This window comes from Nuphar pumila, chromosome 2 (genome assembly GCF_984573655.1).
Source record: "Nuphar pumila chromosome 2, dmNupPumi1.hap1.1, whole genome shotgun sequence".
Lineage (NCBI taxonomy): Eukaryota > Viridiplantae > Streptophyta > Magnoliopsida > Nymphaeales > Nymphaeaceae > Nuphar > Nuphar pumila.
Window position 1 is genome coordinate 86,771,515 of NC_143250.1, and position 19,968 is coordinate 86,791,482.

Sequence of the window (19,968 nt, forward strand, 5' to 3'; positions counted from 1 at the left end):
GTTTTAGTTTTGTAAGGTCAAATCTTATGATGGTCTAAGTTGGATGCTCCTTGGTCCAATTCAGGTGCCGCAGGTAGGGATGCACACGATCTGGGTTCGAGCCGAGCTTGAGCTGACTCTCGACTAAAAACCATGGCTCATGATCGACTCTTGTAAAGCTTGTCTCGGCTCGAGCTGAACATCTTTATTTTTAAAAGGTTTTAAAGTTTTTAAAAGGTTTTAAAGTTTTTAAAAGGGAGGAAAATGGCGGCATTTGAACCCAAACCACTTCGAAAGAAAACTAAAGACTTACTCATTAAGGATATTATGAACAAAATACATACATATATAAAATCTAATTTCTTTATATAACTATACGAACTGAGCTTAATCAAGTTTACCGAGGTTATCCGAGCTGAACTGCCTATTTAAGCTTAGCTCATTTATGTGTATCGAGCCTGAACCCTTGTTCAAGGTCCACTCATTTACTTTTTTGAATGAGTTCAACCCGAGCTTAAACGGATCGAGAGCGAGCCAAGCTCGAGCTAGCTCACTCGGCTCATTGTGAATCCCTACTCGCAGGCCACAAAATCGACCAAAGGGAACCAAAATATGCAATGTCCTTTATGGTCAACGACACCATCCTAGTCATTCTTAAAACTTGTAAGCACCAACTGAGCTTTGCACCTTGCGAGATCGCCACTCAGCGGGTGAACCTAAGAGCATCAAACAAACACCCACCTTAGGAAGGCGAAGCTGGGTTAGCGGGTTCGTATTCATTTCATGATATTTAAGATGGGCTTATACTTCAGGGCAATTCCAATATTTAAGATGAGCTATCCCAAGTTAGATTGATCATGTATCATACAGAAAGACCACCAAAGAATAATGATATGCACATCATAGACATTCACATAGATCACGTCATTCTTTAATCACAAACTCGCCAACAGGGTGGCGTTCTTACCTGCTCAGACCATGGCCGATGACCAGAAGGATGGTGGTGGTGGGCTGCTGCCTATGGGTAGTCTGTACGAGGGGGCAATGTTCGTGCTGTTCGAGATGATGGTCTTCCGGTTGGCCTCTGAACTTGGGCAGACCTCTGATGTCATTGGGTCTGGTCATACCAATCTAGAATAATAGAGTTGATCCTTTTCGGTCCTCTTTCCTTCTCGTTTTTGTTCTTATATATAGATAAGTTTCCACACTAGTAGAGTTGCCCTTGTAATTCTAGTTAGAGTTGATAAATGAAAGCTGTGGATGGAACTTGGTTTGATCTCGCTAAGCTCAGGCGAAACAGGGTAACTGAGAAAACCTTGCTTCTCTCTCTCTCATTGCACGGGCATTTCCCACCGTCAGCGTTGGTCATCATTTCTGTTGTCAAATATTAGTTAGCTAGTGTGATCAGATGTGGAAAACCATTACAATACAAAACTGATACCGGGTAGGAATACAGCCCAACTGTTAAAGGTGGGAGGCAAAGAAAACAATGAATAGATTGACAAGAATTACAAGATTTATCAACTGTACAAGAATCGACCGAGGGTCTGCTATGGCTGCAAGGATGATATCTCTTGATCGTTATGAGAAAATGGCATTAACAAATTCCACTGCATCAAATGGCTGGAGGTCATCCAGTCCCTCTCCTACGCCAACAAACTTTACAGGTATCCCGAGTTCCTCGACCACACTGACCTGAAAAATACCCCTTAAACCTGCTTGTTATATTGTAGGAATGAACAGTTAACAAGAAGCCCCAAGGAGGGGGGGGGGGGGTGTCTTGGCTCCTAGAGGAGTGGTCAGGATTCCTTTCTCACGTGTGTCAGCCCCTTGAATATAAGAATGGGCAAGGGTATTATGCACCTTGCTCGTGCCCAAGCAAGGTGACTCATTGGAGGTAAGAGGTGCGCCATGGGTTTTACACCAACGGGAAAGCGACCATAAGTACCACAGGCTTAGCCAGTCCGGCTAGGTCTCTGATCCCGGGGATGGTTTCCTTGTTCCTCATGGAAAAAACAAAAAACAGTTAACAAGATGAAAGTATACCACACAACCACCTCGAGCAGAACCATCAAGCTTAGTCAGAATCAGACCAGTGATACCAACCACCTGAAATGGAGTGTCCAGATTAAATTTCCACAACAAGCACATGCAATTATATTATTATAAAGCAGCAAAATGAACAATATTGCACACGTAAATAATGATAAATCAAATGCTCATTTATATCCTGAACCAGTGGTAAAGTTTTTTCACTGCAGAGAAGAATGGATGTCACCTTTCATCTGAACTTCACCATAGGGCAGACCAATAGCTATCATCTGGTCTTTCCAACTTACAAACGGAAAAAAAATATAAATTGTACAGGAAAAATGAAAAAAATTGCATATAGTTTTTATTCATGGCGTAAAACAGGTAGCCTCCTTTTTAATGCAACATCATAATTGGATTTCTAAGCATAAAAGTCCCAGATAATGCATGCTTTGTTCAAACAAAGCAAACAGAAACATTGGCCAGTAGAACTGCTTGGCATAACTAGGCAGAACTTCGACAATCTGACTTTACCAATGTAGAAAAAGTTCATTCATGGGCAAGCTACAGTATTAAGCGATGCATATTTTAGGATGAAGTTTCATCAAATCATACTATCATCCACACCTTGACAGAATGATGAACCTGATAAAAAGCTTCAACAAATCCAACTCATCTCGATCTGATAAGAGGAATCCTGGAAGAACTGCAAATCCTTGTTTAACGAACTCCAAGGTACCTAAGGAGTTTATATTAACTTGTTTACAACAGCCCAATCTTTCCCAGTGGTTACCGTATCTAGGTTGAGTGTCATACATAGATATGGCAATGCACATCTAAATATTCCACTAATCTGGTCATGCAATGCACGTCCAGTTCTTATCCATATGTAAATTTCATCGAACGATATACAGAATCCAATGAGAAGAAACACTTATACATGACTGATAAAATAAACTAAAAGTTTTGTTTTGGTTTTTCTATTAATATTAGAAAGCCTCAAAACCATTGAGTGAGCATTTGGAACTGCAGCAATTAGATAATTAGCTACAGTTGACATGAATTGTCAGCTGAATTGTTTACCTTTGCAGGCAAAATTTTCTTCTCTTTTATAACAAAATCAGCATTTTCCTACAGATGTTGCAATAAGTTCAAGGTGTCCTACTCTAGGATTAGTTCAATTACAAGGAATTAATTAGAGCTACTATGTAGGCTTACTTCCACCTTACCTTACTGACCTCACGGTGAACATGGGAAGAAGAAATCACTAAATGATGTCAGTTAACATATCTTGCTCCCTTTCTTGCTCAAGCAAATTATCAGATTACAACTCAACAATCACAGCGATTATTTATTTATTCGTCTCCTACCACTGTTCCTTAAGCCATTTTGCATTAAGTCCTTTGATTTACAAAGGAAATATACTACTTATTGACTTTTCCTAGAATAGTATGTATTCCTTCCGCACTCTTGCTTTGAATATCTAAGTGACATGTGTTTTAAATAAGTATTAAATATATGCATTTCATTGGCAATCATTTTCTTTAATTTGTCTAGATTCTGATTGTTTTGGCGAGTTTTAGCTATGGTATGCCTAAAACTATTCATATAAATTTATACATATGAAGGCATAACAATTCATCTAATGGTGCACGTTCCACAAATGAAAAAGGCTTGGTACAACCTTGAAATGTTAACTTGAGATGTTAATTTTACCACATTACTGATCTGCTTGAGGAAAGCTCATGAAAAAACTATTTCACCTGATATAACTAAATAATACACAAGTAATTGAAAATTCTGACTTAAAAGGAAGGAGGAAAGAAAGAGAACTAGATGCTAAATATGGGGAAAATATTCTGTTTATGAAGAGTTTGTGTCATGAAAAAAAAGATAAGACTTAAATTATAAGGGTAACCTTGTGTACACATGCGTGTGTGGAGCTATAAATGTTGTTTTTTTCCCCAATGGTATCATGTTTTCCAAAGGTTTTTATTCAAAAGCAATATCAAATAAAGATATGCATTACAGTTACACTTCTTGGTAATTTGAAGACTAGGCAATGCCATTACCTCATTGAACTCCCTCGCTTGTGAAAGCATATTCAGGCCAGTTGTCCCATCCAATACGAGCAAAATCTCCTGCAATGATTTTGAATAGGCTTCTTAATGCAAGAAGTTATCAATTTTTGTCTTAGTTGTTACCTAATCCTGTATCAAAAACTGAGAGCCAAGACTTCAAAGGCCATTCATAAGGGAAGTACATAGATAATATGATAAAATTTTAGATGAGTGACATTAAGGTGATTTTTTGGCCACTTAAGGAAATCCATGAACCAACCCACCAATCAATAGGTTGTGGAAAGTGATCAAGGTACCAGCATCAAGCTCCCAACTACTGGTTCTGACCTTGCAGTGGCTGGTAGATCCCATGATCACTTCCATACTAGGTCTCTCTCCAGCCCCTGCAGGTTTGTTGCCAGATCACTTTTTTCTGTTCTACAGTAGCAACCAAAATAATTAGAAGCTACTGCAGAAGATATTAATGTGTAACATCTGAAGTTTTACATGTGATTTTTGTAGGCACTAGACAGTTGTCTCCATGTATTGAAAGCAGAGTAGAAAATTTATAAAGAAATTCTAGCTTAACAACATACATTCGGCGCACCAGAGAGAACTTTGGAGATGGCTTTCTTGCAAGCACTCAACTCTTCCATTAAGCTATAGTTAGTGTGAAGACCTGAAAAATCAATTACAACAATATGACTGAAAATGATCAAGAAAGACAGTAGAAGAGCACTAAATTAGCAGTACATACGTCCTGATGTGTCACATAGCACGACATCAAAACCTTGTTCTTTCCCTTTTTTGACAGCCTGAGAGAGAACTGTACAGGAACCAGTCCATTAGTAATGTATGTTGCGCATAGAAAATCTATAAATTCAATTCAGTAAACAAAAACCACTGATGACATTTCACAATCTTCATCTGCACACCTGAGGATGCTTTAACCTTTTCTCCTTCACCCATGACTATCTCTGATCCAGTCCTCTCAGCCCAAACTTCCAGTTGCTCACTTGCAGCGGCTCGAAATGTATCACCCGCTGCCATTAGTACCTAAAATAAACGAGAGTCAGTATTAGTAATAAAAACATTTATTACCTAACTAATTAGAAACTCATTTTAACACATATCATTTCATTCTAATTTCTAAGGGTTGTTTTGACAGCCATATAGACACGCCACAACAAAATCAGTTGTATCTCCTGCAACATACATATGCTGATTATGAAGGAACCCTATCCTTTTGAGTGAAGAAACTCAATATTGTGTTTAGTCAAAGTTCTCCAGGATGATTCATTAGAGTGAACTTGGCACATTTTGTGCACCAAAATACCCCTGGTAACCTTAACACACATAAGAGAGGGTTCTATATCAATTATAGCTGGTTACAATCGCTAGAGTCTCCTAAGCTCCTAACACCTAATCCCCCCATGATGAGAATTGTATTATTGTTACATGTTTTCTATTGTAAAGTCTCCATTTTTCACATTGACACTAAATTTTTTTGACAATGATCCTAACAATTCAAATGAGTGCACGTGCATAAGCATGGAAGCAAAAGTTCGAGAGAAGAAAACTGAAATTGACACCCTTTCACCTTTACACCTTCCTTCTTTAATCTGTGAGCAAGCTTTCCTGCAAGATCAAACGTCTAAATAAGTCATGAAGAATAGATTCATGAAATTGATACAAAGTGTTCACACTTCAAAGTTAAAAAAAAGGAAGCATCCTTGGAAATCGTACCCAGGGACGTTGTCTTCCCTCCTCCATTGACACCAACAACCATGATCACTGCCGGCCGCCTGCCAATTCAACAAACAACAAAATTCAATCCTCACAACTTAAACCAGAACTATAAAACAGTCAAAATGCAATCAAATTGATAAATACAAACTGTCGCCTGGAAATTCAACAAACAACAAAACTCAATCAAACACGCACCCGAATCCTAATTGGAGATCCGTCTTTACAACTTAAACCAGCATTGAAAAAAAATAAAAATCCAAGTAATCAATAAGTATACAAACCTGAATCCTAATTGGAGATCCGTCTTTTTCCCTTTTCTTGTCAACAAATCAAGCACGCACTTCTTCAGAGCAATCTAACAACCAAAAAATAACAACGATTACAACTCTAACGTCGATAATTTCTCAACTCACATGAAAATTTTAAACCATATTTGTTATAGCTTAATCTAAACAATAGAAATAAATTCAACCTCAATTACTTCTCTACTGACTCAGAGATTTTAGAACGTAATCGCTATACCTTAATCTCAGTTCCCGACTTAAGCTTCCCGGCTAATATGTCCTTCCGCAGATCCTCGACGATTTTGATGGAGATTTTCGGTCCGAAATCCGAAACCAGCAATGCCTAAAACGCAGCAGTTCGACAACAGGCGGATTGATAGAACTCAAAAGAAGAGAGGAGGGAATGAAGGAAGGAAAAAGAAGAGAAGAATCGGAGAAGGAAACGCCGGATCCAAACCCTAGCTCATAATCCAAGAAGAAGGAGTACCTCCTCGAGCTCATCGAGCACGCGATCGGTGTCGGCGAGGTTCCAGTACAGGAGGAGCTCGTCGATGACCGCGAGGTTGTCTCTGGTCTTGGAGAAGCCGGAGAAGATCTTCTCGACGTCGCTCTTCGCCTTCTCCTTGATCAGGCGGCCGAGCTTCGTGAAGAACCCCGCCCCTGTGGAGGCGGAGCACCGGAAGCATTCAAGTCGCCGGGGCGGAGGGCTAGCGAACCGCCGGAGAGGGGGACGGGGGGCTGGATACCGAAGTGGCTTCCGGTCTAGGGTTTTAGGGGAGCTCAGTGAGGACACCGCCGGTGGAATGCACGCCATCGTCGTCGTCGTCCTCTCTCTCTCTCTGCAACAACGCGCGCTCGGCAGCCTTTGATTTTCTAATGTCTCGTTCTTAGCGGGTGTTTGGATGCACCCATTTATCCAGATAAACGGTATGAGCTGGGAAATCGCATTATCTTCTATAATAGAAGATCCTACCTTCTCCCGCTCATCTGGATAAGTGGTCTCATCCATAACACAGTTAAAAAAAGCTGGTTTGGATCTGGATCCGGTTTGGATATTAAGGTTCTTGGGTTAGTCTGGATCCCCAATTCCGAATCCATCTAATGGATGCGCCATTGTGCGCTAAGACACAAATTTGTGTTTTTTTAATGAAAAATAGGAGAGGACATGAAAACAAGCTTTTAAATATTTAATATACAAAAAAAAACAATGTATTTGTATGTTAAAAAGCCAGCTCGGGCTCATTTTTTTTTTTTTTAGTTTCTGAGGAGACATTGGCTACTTTTTCATTTTTACTATTTATAACTTCTATCGACGTGGTTGCATTGTTAAGATATGTCGTGTCGTGTCACTAAATATGTGAACTCACACCGTGTGTTTCTATGATTTTTAATCGTTCATTACAGAGGATTATAAGATATTAGGCCTGACCTAGTTTGACCCATAAATCTGAAAAATGATAGGTCCAAGCCATAGTTACTAGAAAACAAAATGAATACGAGAAGGAGGAATGAAGTAAAAGCGGGAAAAGTAAGGGTTAAAATGTAATAGGAAGCAAAAAGCAAGATATGGTTATGAAGTGATTATGCAAAGGCATAAAAAAATGAAAACTAATCACATAAAAAGTAATATGAAAGGCTTGAGGAAGCAAATAAGAGACTGCGTGAATACAAGTATAATACCATATAAAACCAAACATGCAAGCTTGTTATTAAAAATATTATAATTTTTAATACTAAAAATATAGAGAGTGAAGGGAAAGTGACAAGAAGCAAGCGAAAAACTTTAAAAAAATAAAAGAGAATCTTTTGAAAAATGAAAAGAAAGTGGACTTCCCATTTTAGGGAAATCAAATTTCTCATATTTTGGAAGCGGGTTTCCCAAAGCTTCTTCTCCTTTCCAAAAAGCGAGGAGTTTTCCACTTCCAAAGTGAGCTTCCAAGAAAGTAAGTTTTCCCACGTAACAAGAAGCTTTTGATAGCTATGGTCCAAGCCTCACCTCTTTATTTGACCTATTTGGATGCCATATACTCCCTTAAATCCTCAACTTTTGAAAAATAATATCTATATATACATTGAATCAAGAATTCTACAAATTAAGAACTCAAAGTTGTTTGAGCTTGTTGAGGCAAAAATGACAATTGAAATAGACAATTTTTATAGCACTTGATATGGTGGACCAAAATTGAGTAATGTCTCCAATGCATATGTAGAAATTCCATGAAAAAACCATCCAAGGATTTAATAATAAGGGCTAGTATGGGTGCATTTGTGTCATGAAAGAGAGCTCTATGGGAAGCATTACCGTGGAGCTCTCTTATGTGAAAATCGAGTATAACCCCCCATAAAGCGCTACTACAGAAAGAGAGGGGGCGTTAAACTTGGGGGCCTCCTTTCGCACGAAAAGAGGTTTCCTCATTTTCATAGCCATGGTGGGCTATGCGAAAACACGTGGAATACTGCACATGTAATATTTGATTTTTTTTAGAAATTATTTAAATAAATAAAGATAAATTTTATGTCTTAAATATACATTTTTATTTATTTAAATACACATGTGAGTTAGAATTAATTGTGTATATTAATTCAAAATTGAATCCCAAGTGAATTGGAATTTTAACTAAAGTTAAATTAAAATTTGAATTTAATTTAGTTAATTTTATGCAAATTAGAATTTAAATAGAATTTACATGAATTTGGGTTTATATTTAATTTAATTAAAGTTAGATTTGATATGTGGGTTTGGATCCAAATTAGGTTTGAAAATAATTAGGTTTGGATTAGGTATGAAATCTAAAACCTAGAATGGATTTAAGATCTAAATTAAGAATTATAAAAATAAAAAAAATAGTAAATCAAATAACTTATTTAATGTGGTAAGTCAACCCAAGAGCACGGGACATCCCCCTTGGTGGGCCCACACCTCTTGGCTGGAATTTGGTTTCTTAAAACTAAATTCACTTGAAATATAAGTAGAAAATAAAAGGTTATAAAGTCAAAACTTACCAAATTTGATTCAAGGCTTTGGTAAGGAAGCATGGAGTCAAATTTAGATTCATTTGGTAACTAAGGCAAAGAGGGAGACCCACATTGAATGTCCCTACCAACTTGGAAGTTAAAGAAAGAAAAAATAAAATAAAATAAAAAGAAAAAGAAAAAAGAAAGACAAAGGAAACTTGAAAAAATGATTTTGAGTGAGATTTAAAAAAAAAGAAAGGGCCAGGAAGGGAGGGTCAACCCACCCTCTTTCCTTTGGTAATTGGGCTGCTAAGGCAAGCACAAAGTCTTGTCTTAGTTGGACCCAATACCCATAAAAGTGGGGGGAGCCCAAGGGGACGTCCCACCCTAATCTCTCTTTTTCTCTCAATTCTTTTCCAAATTCCCTTCTCCCTCCTCTTTTACATCTAGATCAAAGCTTTCATCAGCCATTAGAGATCCTTAGAGGTGTTATAATGGGAGGAGGAAGCGTGCGTGTAATCGAGAACCATTACGAGGTAGGTACCTCTATCGTATAAACTCGAAAAGAGGTTTCAGGTGCATAAAGTATGTATTAGTGGGTATTATGGTTATCCTTAATTGAATCAACCATAAAACCAGTATGAGGGAGGTTTTAAATGTCTAGATTTGACATACCTCATGCATAGGTGTTTTCAAAAATACAATTTCTTTAAAAACCATGTTCGTTTCAGGTTTTAACCGAAAATGATTTTAGAAAATCGTGGCCTCAATTAATTTAATGCAAAACGATTTTGATGTGTGTTTATAATGATTTATTTGCAAGTTTGGATGTATGAATGGTGCTGAAAATAATGTGTGTGAGGGTTTAATAGTTCTAGAAATTTGGTTTTATTAAATCTCATGTTTGTAAATGAAAAACAAGTTTTTTTAAAAATGTAGTTTTGAGATCTTGGCAAAAACGTGTATTGAATTATGATCTAAATGCATACACTAATTTCTGTTCTAAGTTGTGTCATCATGCTTGATTGATTACATGTGTATTATGCTTAGAAATCCATGACATATGTGTTTGTACATGTGTTTTCATGTAGAGTATGAAATCTGAAAATTTGTCTACATGTTTGCGATTTTCCTACCCAACTACGATCGATAGAAACATTATAACGCCTAAACCCTGAAGAGTCTCACTAGATCTTTTTTTTTAAGGATTTTAGACACCTAGGATGATCCTAAAAAAATAAATATGGACCTAGGGTGGCACAGATCAGAAGCATATGACTGCTGCAAAAGGCTCTAGGTATTCTGGTATGTGTGCAGAGCAAGATCCGGTAGACTTTGCCACAAAAAATCTAATAATTTGATCGTATGGATTTTTCAGCCAAATTTTTGATATGTTGTGCTAAACATTTGATAGAATCCAAAAAAAATATTTGAAAAATCAGAACTTTTGCCCATGATTTTAAAAAATTTATCAAATTTGGTGAAATTTTGTTGATTGCAGAAAAACAGAACTAGTGCAGTCCCCTAATAGGGGTACGGTCCAGAATATTTTTAAAATTATGGCATGGAGTTTTACAATAAGAGTAAATTATTTTGAAAGCTGACATTTAAAACTATCTCCAAAAGAATAAAGAAATTTATAATCCTTCGGTAAGGTTGTTGAATCATTGTTTCTTTTATAATTATAATTTTGCACATGTGTTGGGTGATAGAAAAACTAGTTTCTTTTTCCATAATTTACTGTGATAAAAATATAATAGATTTTTTAGATCCATCACTTGAAAATGTTAGGAAACATATGTATGTGTCGCATAAAATTTTTGGTAGTTCAATGGAGATCTGTGTGCAACATGACACAACCTGAAACAACAATATATTTTATGCTATATGTTGTTTTAATGCATTGTTTGTGAACCTATACTATGTGATACATATCATTCTTACATGAATGTTATGAATTTGCAAATCAGTGTAAAGCATAAAAATTATATGCAATTGTTATATGCTAGCATGATAAATGTTTATGAATGATGATTATGATCAATGTCATGCTTACTTGATGTGATATAACATAGTGAAATGAACCATATGTGAGGGCAAATTTGCATGAGTGATGCATTAGTGGTTTATGTTATAGGCATGGGCATCATGCATCGTGTCAAATGGTGTATGTGTAACATGTTGAATGTGTTACGACAATGAAGCCGTATATGATACTTCAAGTACAAGGTTTTGATGATGAACAAGTTAAATCAACTGCATTTTAGCTAAGGCAATGAAGACATTGAAGAATCTTTGAAGACTAATGTGCAAATGTTAAATTTATTTAAAGTCTTAGATTCTTGTAAGAGCCTTACTTAGAGTGCATATTTAGGTTGCATTTTACCTAAAAAGTCTTTAGAAAAACTTTTCTAAAAGAACCCTTCATGATAATCTTTTTAGAATTTTTTTTCTTAAATTTTTGTGTTTATTAGTCGACCAATAGACTCACCGGTCGACTAATCCTTTCGCTCCATATTTTCTAAAAAGTCATTTTTGTCAAATTAATCGACCGAAGGTTTTTATCAGTCGACTGTACAGAATGTCTGTTTTCTGGAAAATTTAGCAGCAGTCGACTAATGACTTTATCAATCGACTGGACAGAACATGTGTTTTCTGAAAATTTAGCAGCAATCGACTAATGCTTTTATCAGTCGATCAGACAGAATGTATGTTTTTCAGAAGATTTTAGCAGCAGTCGACTGAAAGGTTTTTCAGTCTACTGATGATATTATCAGTTGACTAATTTTATCTCTAGTCAACTAAGTTTCAAAAGTTCAGATTTTCAAACGGCTCGATAAACAGATCAGTCGACCGACGATAACTGTCAGTTTACTAATAACTAACTATTAGTCGACTAACTACTGTTTCAGTCGACTAATTTTGCCGTTTTTCCTAAAACTTCAAAAAAGGTGTGTCTTTTCATTTTTCAAACATTTTGATCATTCAAAATAGATCGTTTTGACACCCTTTCATACCCTCAATGTATGAAAACTTTCAACTATAAATATGAGTGCATTTTACACTCAAAAGCATTTTAATTCAATCAATTTGAATCAATTACTCTTTGCTTTTCACTCATATTCATTTTCTCACTCACGTGATACTTTTCATTTCAGTTTTTTACTCAAATTCCTTTGAGAGATAGTGAATTCATGATTAGAGTATTTCAACAACCTCAAAAGCCAATTGCATCTCATTTGCATTCAAAAGAAGGGCTCATATGTTGTATTGTAAGTTGTTACTTATTTTCTGTAAAAGAAAGGACTCCTTGGTTTAAAGGAGTTGTTTGCTTTCAGTAGGTGTGTTACTGAAAGTGGGACCAGATTTGGTCTGTATGATCTTGTAGTTACATAAGGTTGATAGTGAAAATCTCAAGCGGGTTTTTGCTTGGGGACTGAATGTAGGTCGGGAAAGACCGAACCAGGATAAATTCTGTGTTCTTTGTGTGTTTGCTTTTCAAATTGCAAAATCCGTCAATATTCTGCAGACAATTTTTAAAAGCACTATTCACCCCCCTCTAGTGCTCGTTGCCTCGATCCTACTGCACTTTCAGAATGGGTTGTAGATTATGAAAGAACCTACATGCACATGATTTAGGAGTGAGCCTGAGTTTCGTGGAACTACTGTGGTGTTTGTATACATCATATAATGAATGATTGTAACATATGCTCATATACACTTTAACCTCAAGGGAGGTATGACTCATAGGTACTTTCGAAGAGAATATGTTACCACAAGTTAAGGCTCAAGGGTATTTCAAAGCGGAGATATGTTATCGAGAGCTTGGTTTTGAATGTGTTGAGGTTTATCTTGTATTGTTTATGAGAGTATTCTGAGGAAAGCTTGAGCTGGAGAGCCATGATGTTGAGGCACTTGAGTTGACTTATGAGTCTAATTAATCAACATTAAGTAACATATTCAAACCATTTATCTACCTTAGAGAGGGTAGACAATGCACACGATAAAAAAAAGGATGTATATTTTGAAGAGCGAGGCATCTCATTGGTTCCCCATTCTTAGCGTAAGGAACCAAGACTACCTGATGAGGCCTATGTAGGTAGCTCTACGATAATGCATAGTAGGAATCAATTCCCTAGACCACTGATGTGTCTCTTGGTTGTGGACCAACCTAGTGGGTGTTTGCAGACTCTTTTAAGTCCTTTAGGATAATAAAATACATGACATAATAAACACCTCATTGGATTAGTTGAATTGAAGTTGAAGTCTTTGAGAGTGTATTCTTATAGGGAGAGAAAAGAGAAACAATGCATTGAAGATGAGGTTCACATATTTCATATTTAAGTGCATGAAATGAATTTATGGAATAGTGCATGATCTTGATTACTAACAAGTTTGAATACATGTACAATGCTAAAAAGTAAGTTAATGTTGTGTATTTACCTGTATGCTCATTTATGTTTGAATGTAATTGAGATCTATGATATATCAAGTGCATGTTTCGTGTTCTCAAAATTTATTTTTTTGTTTATATGGTAGTGTTATCTACTAGGGCACAATGGACCCCCTACTTTCATTACTTTTTAGGCAATGAGTAAGCTAGTGATGCACATGCTTGGGGTGGTGCCAAGACAGTCGTCATAGCTCTATTCTCGAATACATGGCTCTTGGTTTTGTTTCTTGGGCAATCAAAACATTTTAAATGTTAATGTTTTGTTAAGACTCTGATTTAATTATTGCTTTAATGTTTTAAATTTTAAATGAATGATTTTGTTTAAACCTCTATTTCAATCGTGTGTGTGTTGTAGTTTGATTGTAACCTACCCAAGTTTATTCGGGTTTTTGTATGGCTTGTATAGCACTCTTGCTGGTTTTAAAAAAATTGCTTTGAAATTTTTTAATACAAATTTAGGGTGTTATAGCGCATTTATGTGAAAACTTCTAGCTTTCTGTGCTATGAAAACGGGCACTAAGGGGGCGTTTTCTTGTCTTGGAAGAGGGTTCCACGGACTCTCCTTCCACTAAAAAGTAATCATACCCCCTCCCAACGGGAACCATTTTCACTAAAAAGAGAAGTCCAATGTTTATTTTGGGCTCCCTTTCCTCGCAGAAAGATGATGTTTGTTTTGCCACTGTGGGCCCCAAAAAATGCATCGACAAGTGCACTTTTAGAGAAAGCCCAAGCTTTCTGTGACAAGCAAGCACCCCCTAAGGATACATTTGTGTGCTGTAAAAAATCAAGGGCTTCCACAAAAACACATGGGGCTCCATGCATTTCTGTGAGCCCCAAATAGAGGAATGTCTTAATGCAAAGAAAGAGGTAGGTGGTGGTTTTAGTTTCATTTTCTCAAACAATGATTCCTTGGCATGGGTAAAGCCTTGTTTGCACCACACAAAAACATTAGAAGAGAATGTCTACATGCTATAGAGAAACATAGGGGTTTCTTTAGAAATGCATGAAACTAATGTGTTTTTACTGGCCCACTTTTAGCAGCACAAACATCAAGATTCATTACAAAAAAGATCAAGTACAATCACATTGCACATTTTAAATGTGCTAAATATGCTGCTCCACTTAAGCACCCACCATTTTCTGTTGGGATCTACAACTACTAAGATATATGAATGCTTGTGAACTGCTCTAAAACAGCTCCCTCATGCAGTAAACGAGCCAAAGTATTATGTTGGTTGCTGCATCGTGAAAAAGAAAAATGCAAAAGACATTCCATGAAATAAGTTTCATGGATTTTGGGTGGCAGAAAAGGTACCCTTTGGAGTTGACTCCAAACGACAATCAGTGTGGTGACCAACTGATTCACTAGAAGGAGCTTGCTTATGATAATCAGATGTTAGTTGAATTGGATCATGAAAGAGCCATTTATCGAAAGTGGATTTGAATGATGCTTCAGTGGAGGTGGGTGGGTGGCATTCTCCTCAGCTAATCGATGCCATCAATGAGGCCAAGCCACAATGTAGAAAGATGAGCTGGACCCTAGAACCCCAAACATAGTGAGAGAATCAGTTTCAGTACTCATCACACTACCATGGGTATCCTATTTATAGTGAAATCTGGAAGGAGGTCCATAATAAGCATGCATGGACATTTATGAGATAAAGTAACCAAGAAAACTGATGAAAGGCCTCTCTCATGTTGTCCATTGATGTGTCCATGTCAATATGGGTCACATCTAGGTTAGATATGATCCGATCAAAAAATCCAACATTTTCCCACTTGACTCATTGGCATGAAAAAACACATTATCAACATTGTTTTACTATTATTTCGATTCAATTTTCATGTGGGTTCACATGCTATCTTGTATCACAATAATTCATTTTAAGTATTTAGCATGTTAAGAATACATTTATGAATAGATTGATTTCTAACCCATTCTATTAGTCGTTTAATATTATTATTCTCTTATTCTCTCTCTAAAACTAGAGACACTTTACACAGAATCAATAATACACATACCATAGATAATCAATTTAGTTTCATAAATATGATCACATGCAACCATAATGTATTGTCATACATCTGAAGGAATCAAATAGACTCATCCTCATTACATATTGAGAATATAAGCCTAGTGTTAACCCTTTAATAAGAGGATCCACAATCATTTTTTCATACTGATTGTATCAATACACACTGAATGATTCTCAATCATTTCTTTAACAACAAAGTATTTTAACTTCATATGTCTACATGAGATAAAACTATTATTGTTATTAGAAAAAGACACAACTTCATTATCACATAAGATCTTTAGCGACCTCTCAATAGAGTCTACAAGACCAAGACCTGTAATAAAGTTTTTGATTCATATGGCCTGAGATGAAGTCTCGTATAAAACAATAAATTTTGTTTCTATGGTGTGAGCTGTAGTTGTAAACTGTTTTCCACTTCTTCATAAGATGTCACTACCTACCAATAAGAAGGTGTATCTCATAGTAGATTTTATACTGTCGAGACATGTTCTTAAGTCTGCATCAGTGTATCCAACAACCTTTAGGTGGTCAATTTTTCTGTAGGTTAACATATAGTTTTTTGTTTCTTGCAAATAGCTTTTCTTTGCAACCTTCTAGTGTGCAATGTTTGGATTAGACTGATATCTATCAAGCATCCCAATAGCAAATATGATGGCTGGTCATGTGCAGGTTTGCACATATTGCAAACTCCCAACCGCCAAAGTAAACATGATGCTTGCCATCTGAGCCTTTTCGTTATCATCCCAATGACAGTTCTTTAAGCTCAATTTATTCTCTCTTACTATGGGTGTAGAACCAAGAAAGCGATTCTCCATCCCATACCTTTTAAGAATTTTAAGGATATAGGATTTCTGAGAGATGCCGAGTACACCCTTAATTCTATCACTATGGATCTCAATTCAAAGGACATAAGCAAGCTCACCTATATCCTTCATATCAAAATAAGAGGGAAAAAATTCTTTTGTTTCATGTAGCAGACCCAAATCATTAGTTGCAAAAAGAATATCATCAACATACAAAACCAAAATTATGAACTTACTCCCATTAGCCTTAAGGTATATACACTAATCAATAATATTTTCAGTGAATCTATAATTCAAAATTACATGATTGAACTTTTTATACTACTGATTGGAGGCTTGTTTAAGTCTATAAATTGATTTCTTCAAATTGCAGACTAAATTGTTTGAGTCATCTATACTGAAACCAATAGGTTGTTGTATATATATATCCTCTTCTACATCCTCATTCAGAAAAGTCATTTTCACATCCATTTGATGTAGCTCTAAATCAAAATGAGTTACAAGAGCCATAATTATTTCTTAGTTGATACAAAAGAAAATGTTTCATTATAATCAATGCTCTCTATCTAAGCAAATTCTTTTACAACAAGTCTAGCCTTGTACCTCTCTATTTGCTCTTTAGAGTCTGATTTAGTCTTAAAGATTTATAATCAACAGGTCTGCAGGTCGAGGTACTAAATCTCTCTCTTGATTCTTTGCTATAGAGATAATATTTTCTTTCATAAGATCGATCCAATATGATGATTTATCACTATCAATGGTTTTTGCAAAGGTTAAGAAATCATCATTAATACCTATGAAATCATTGGGCTGTTGTAAACACACAACATAATCAAGTTTGATAGTAGATTGCTTGGTCCTCGTGAACCTCCATACATGTACTACTGGTGGTTCAAATTGAAACTATGAATCTTATTGTTATTGTATATCCTCATTAACAACTTGTTCTACTAGGAATTGAGGTTCGTTAACCTATTTTTTCTTAACATCTACCAAATGGACAATTATAAAAAACATTAGGTATTTTTTCTTTGTAGGTATAAAAACTGAATCTTGTAATTCCTTAAATGCAAGACTTTGATATACATTTATCCCAATAGAATTATATTAAAAAAATCTTGCTTTATCTATTTCTACTATTTGTGTTGTATGAGATAAACAATAAAACCTAAATCTCTTTGATCTTTCTGGATAACTAATGAAAAAACCTCTAATTGTCATAGGATTAAAGGCTTTTATATATGGGTTATACAATTTAGTTTCAGTTGGATATCCCCATATATGCATATATGACAAAAAAAGTTTTCTACACTCATAAGGTATAATAATTAATATTTTTTCAATATTTTTGATCAATTATAATATTTATGTTTAAATATCTTTGATAACTAATTTTATGTTGTTCGAGTATACGATTGCGTTCACATAAATTTTTTGAAGAGAACAAAAGTGATTTTATTAAAATCAGAGTTCGTATGACTACATAGCATGCCCGACAACACCAAGGGCAAAATCATAATTTTAAAAGTCTATTTTATGAGTTTTGAACACATGATTGCATTCATATAGAGAGCAATCATTGAATGAGTTGGGTACACAAGACTATGGTTATAACACTGGACGTGTACTTGGGTTACTGAACCACATTTTGGCTTACGAGAGTGAAACACATAAGATAATGATCTCTATGATAAAGATAACCCTTATACCCATTCAAGAATAATATCTACCCTGAATAAGGTAGATGGTACAACCTCAAGTAATTTTGATATATTTTTGGGAGCAAAGTGTCTCAATGGTCTTCATTTACTCGTAGGTTTTAGAGGCCGGGGCTATCGACGTATCCTAAGTGATAAATTCTCAACTACTGTAGTTAGACCAGGATGCATCACATTTCTGTTTTGCCTTAGCGATGACTTATCTCGGTCACATACAACCCGCTTTGGGTATTCTTTAGTCAATCACCCAGGTTAAAATACCTTAGAATAATACACCTCTGAGATGTTTCAGTTGTCTGCAATGATTATTTTTCATGTATAAGATGGATGGTTAAATATCGAAATAAAGACTTTTGAATAACACAGTTTGATGTGAAAATATATCATGATAATGCATAATAACTAAGTATATTCATTTTTATGTTTTTGTTCATACCTTTTTTGTAGAATGACTTTAGTCCTCGCTATGGATGAACTGTGATCTCTGAGTTACATTTTGATTCTTGAATATGTCTTAATATTCTGAATTATCTAAAATTGATGTAAACTTACCAGACTGTCAAAAGTCTAATCCTTTAATGAGATTTTGTTTAGGTTCAAAACAATGAATGCAGCCGGCCAGAAGTGACATCGAGGACTAGTACTCTCCAAAGGATCCATGCAAATGCAAGCTTCCTAGTGGTGCAACATGAAACATGCATTTTTTTATGGTTTTCTTGATAGACTTGCTACAGGATTGCCCCCCATAGGATTCGAACCCGAGAAGCTCATTTATGATAGTGTGATCTAACCGACCAACCCAAAAAGAACTACCATTTGTTAGCTAGCCAATTTTTTTTTATGCACAAACAAACAAGCAAAAAATTTTCTTTTTCGTTTTCAGCCCTTTTTTCTCATGCTACACAAATAAGCCAAAAACTTTCTTTTGAAAAACTTCTAGTATCAAAAATTCTCGTGGGCAAAACTTTCTTTCCTTATGAGAGTTTTTCTTTCTTCCAAACGTGCTCGTAATCCTAGGGCCCACGAAAGCTAAGAATTCTCATCCTTGTGTCTTTTGTCTTGAATCTTTAATCTTGAAGAAAGTTCAGTGAGATTCAGTCTATTTGCTTTTTATGTGTCACATATCAAGTATATACCTATACCAAATATCACACCCAAATGGCAGCAGGTATGGGGAGAAGGTGCTGAACCCCTTCGTCTCAGGTTCGACTTTCACCGGGTGTGCTAGTACTTTTAACTGATGAGTTCCATAAGGACTTGGCTATCGGTGATCCCATCCGGGGTTTACCTTGCAGGGGGCCAGGCCACCGAGGGTAAGTAGTCGTAAAAAGAAAAAAAAAATCTGTAGCAGTACCTCTTACTCATACCCATTTGCGACGACTGTGTGGGTCTCCCTTTCAAAAGAGACTAGACCCGTGTTGATCCGGATCCCATGAACAAGACTGCTTACAACCTTGTGATTGAATCCAATTCAGTGCCAAGTTCTAGACCCACAATAGTGCGACCCATTCATGAACAAACAGGGTCAAATTTGAGCAGAAAATCAAGAAATCTCGTACATTTTGGTAATTACAAACCGATGAAAACAAGCAGCGGAGAGGCACACAGACAGCTAGAAAAAGGCATTCTTTAGAGGTCCAATCCATGATCCACAAGGTGTTTGTGGGGCCCTTTTGTGGACCCCACCGCCTATTGCTTCCAAGGCCCGCTGCCTGTGTGTCATTCCAGCAGCCACCTTCTGGAAACAATCAGAAGCAAGAAACACTGTCCTGTTTATATTTAGTGTTGGCGTTGTCAGAGGTGCAGATTTGGATCGGATAATCTGACCGAGTCCGAGTCCTTGTAGTGGGATTCGGTAGAGTATACCAACATCCTATTAGTGATTGAATTTGGATTC

General features: G+C 36.2%; 1 protein-coding gene across 1 annotated transcript; it reads right to left on the reverse strand.

Moving 5' to 3' along the window:
• Positions 1–1,453: 1,453 nt before the first annotated feature.
• On the reverse strand, positions 1,454–7,087 carry LOC149845946 (cell division protein FtsY homolog, chloroplastic-like). Its single transcript, XM_089996095.1, has 11 exons — positions 6,591–7,087; positions 6,342–6,446; positions 6,101–6,174; positions 5,817–5,875; positions 5,671–5,708; positions 5,006–5,126; positions 4,828–4,896; positions 4,667–4,749; positions 4,083–4,151; positions 2,026–2,088; positions 1,454–1,674 (listed from the first exon to the last, which is right to left on the reverse strand). The coding sequence occupies exons 1-11, from the start codon at positions 6,915–6,917 to the stop codon at positions 1,561–1,563; spliced, it is 1,122 nt and encodes a 373-aa protein (XP_089852221.1). The 5' UTR covers positions 6,918–7,087; the 3' UTR covers positions 1,454–1,560.
• Positions 7,088–19,968: the final 12,881 nt, after the last annotated feature.

Excerpts from the sequence above, each read along its gene's own strand:
- LOC149845946 (XM_089996095.1), bottom strand. The coding sequence starts at position 6,917 with ATGGCGTGCATTCCACCGGCGGTGTCCTCACTGAGCTCCCCTAAAACC. Across the intron at positions 4,152-4,666 it reads TTCTCTCTGGTGCGCCGAAT|GAGATTTTGCTCGTATTGGA; the intron begins GTATGTTGTTAA and ends AAATCATTGCAG. Across the intron at positions 2,089-4,082 it reads AAGCGAGGGAGTTCAATGAG|GTGGTTGGTATCACTGGTCT; the intron begins GTAATGGCATTG and ends ACTCCATTTCAG.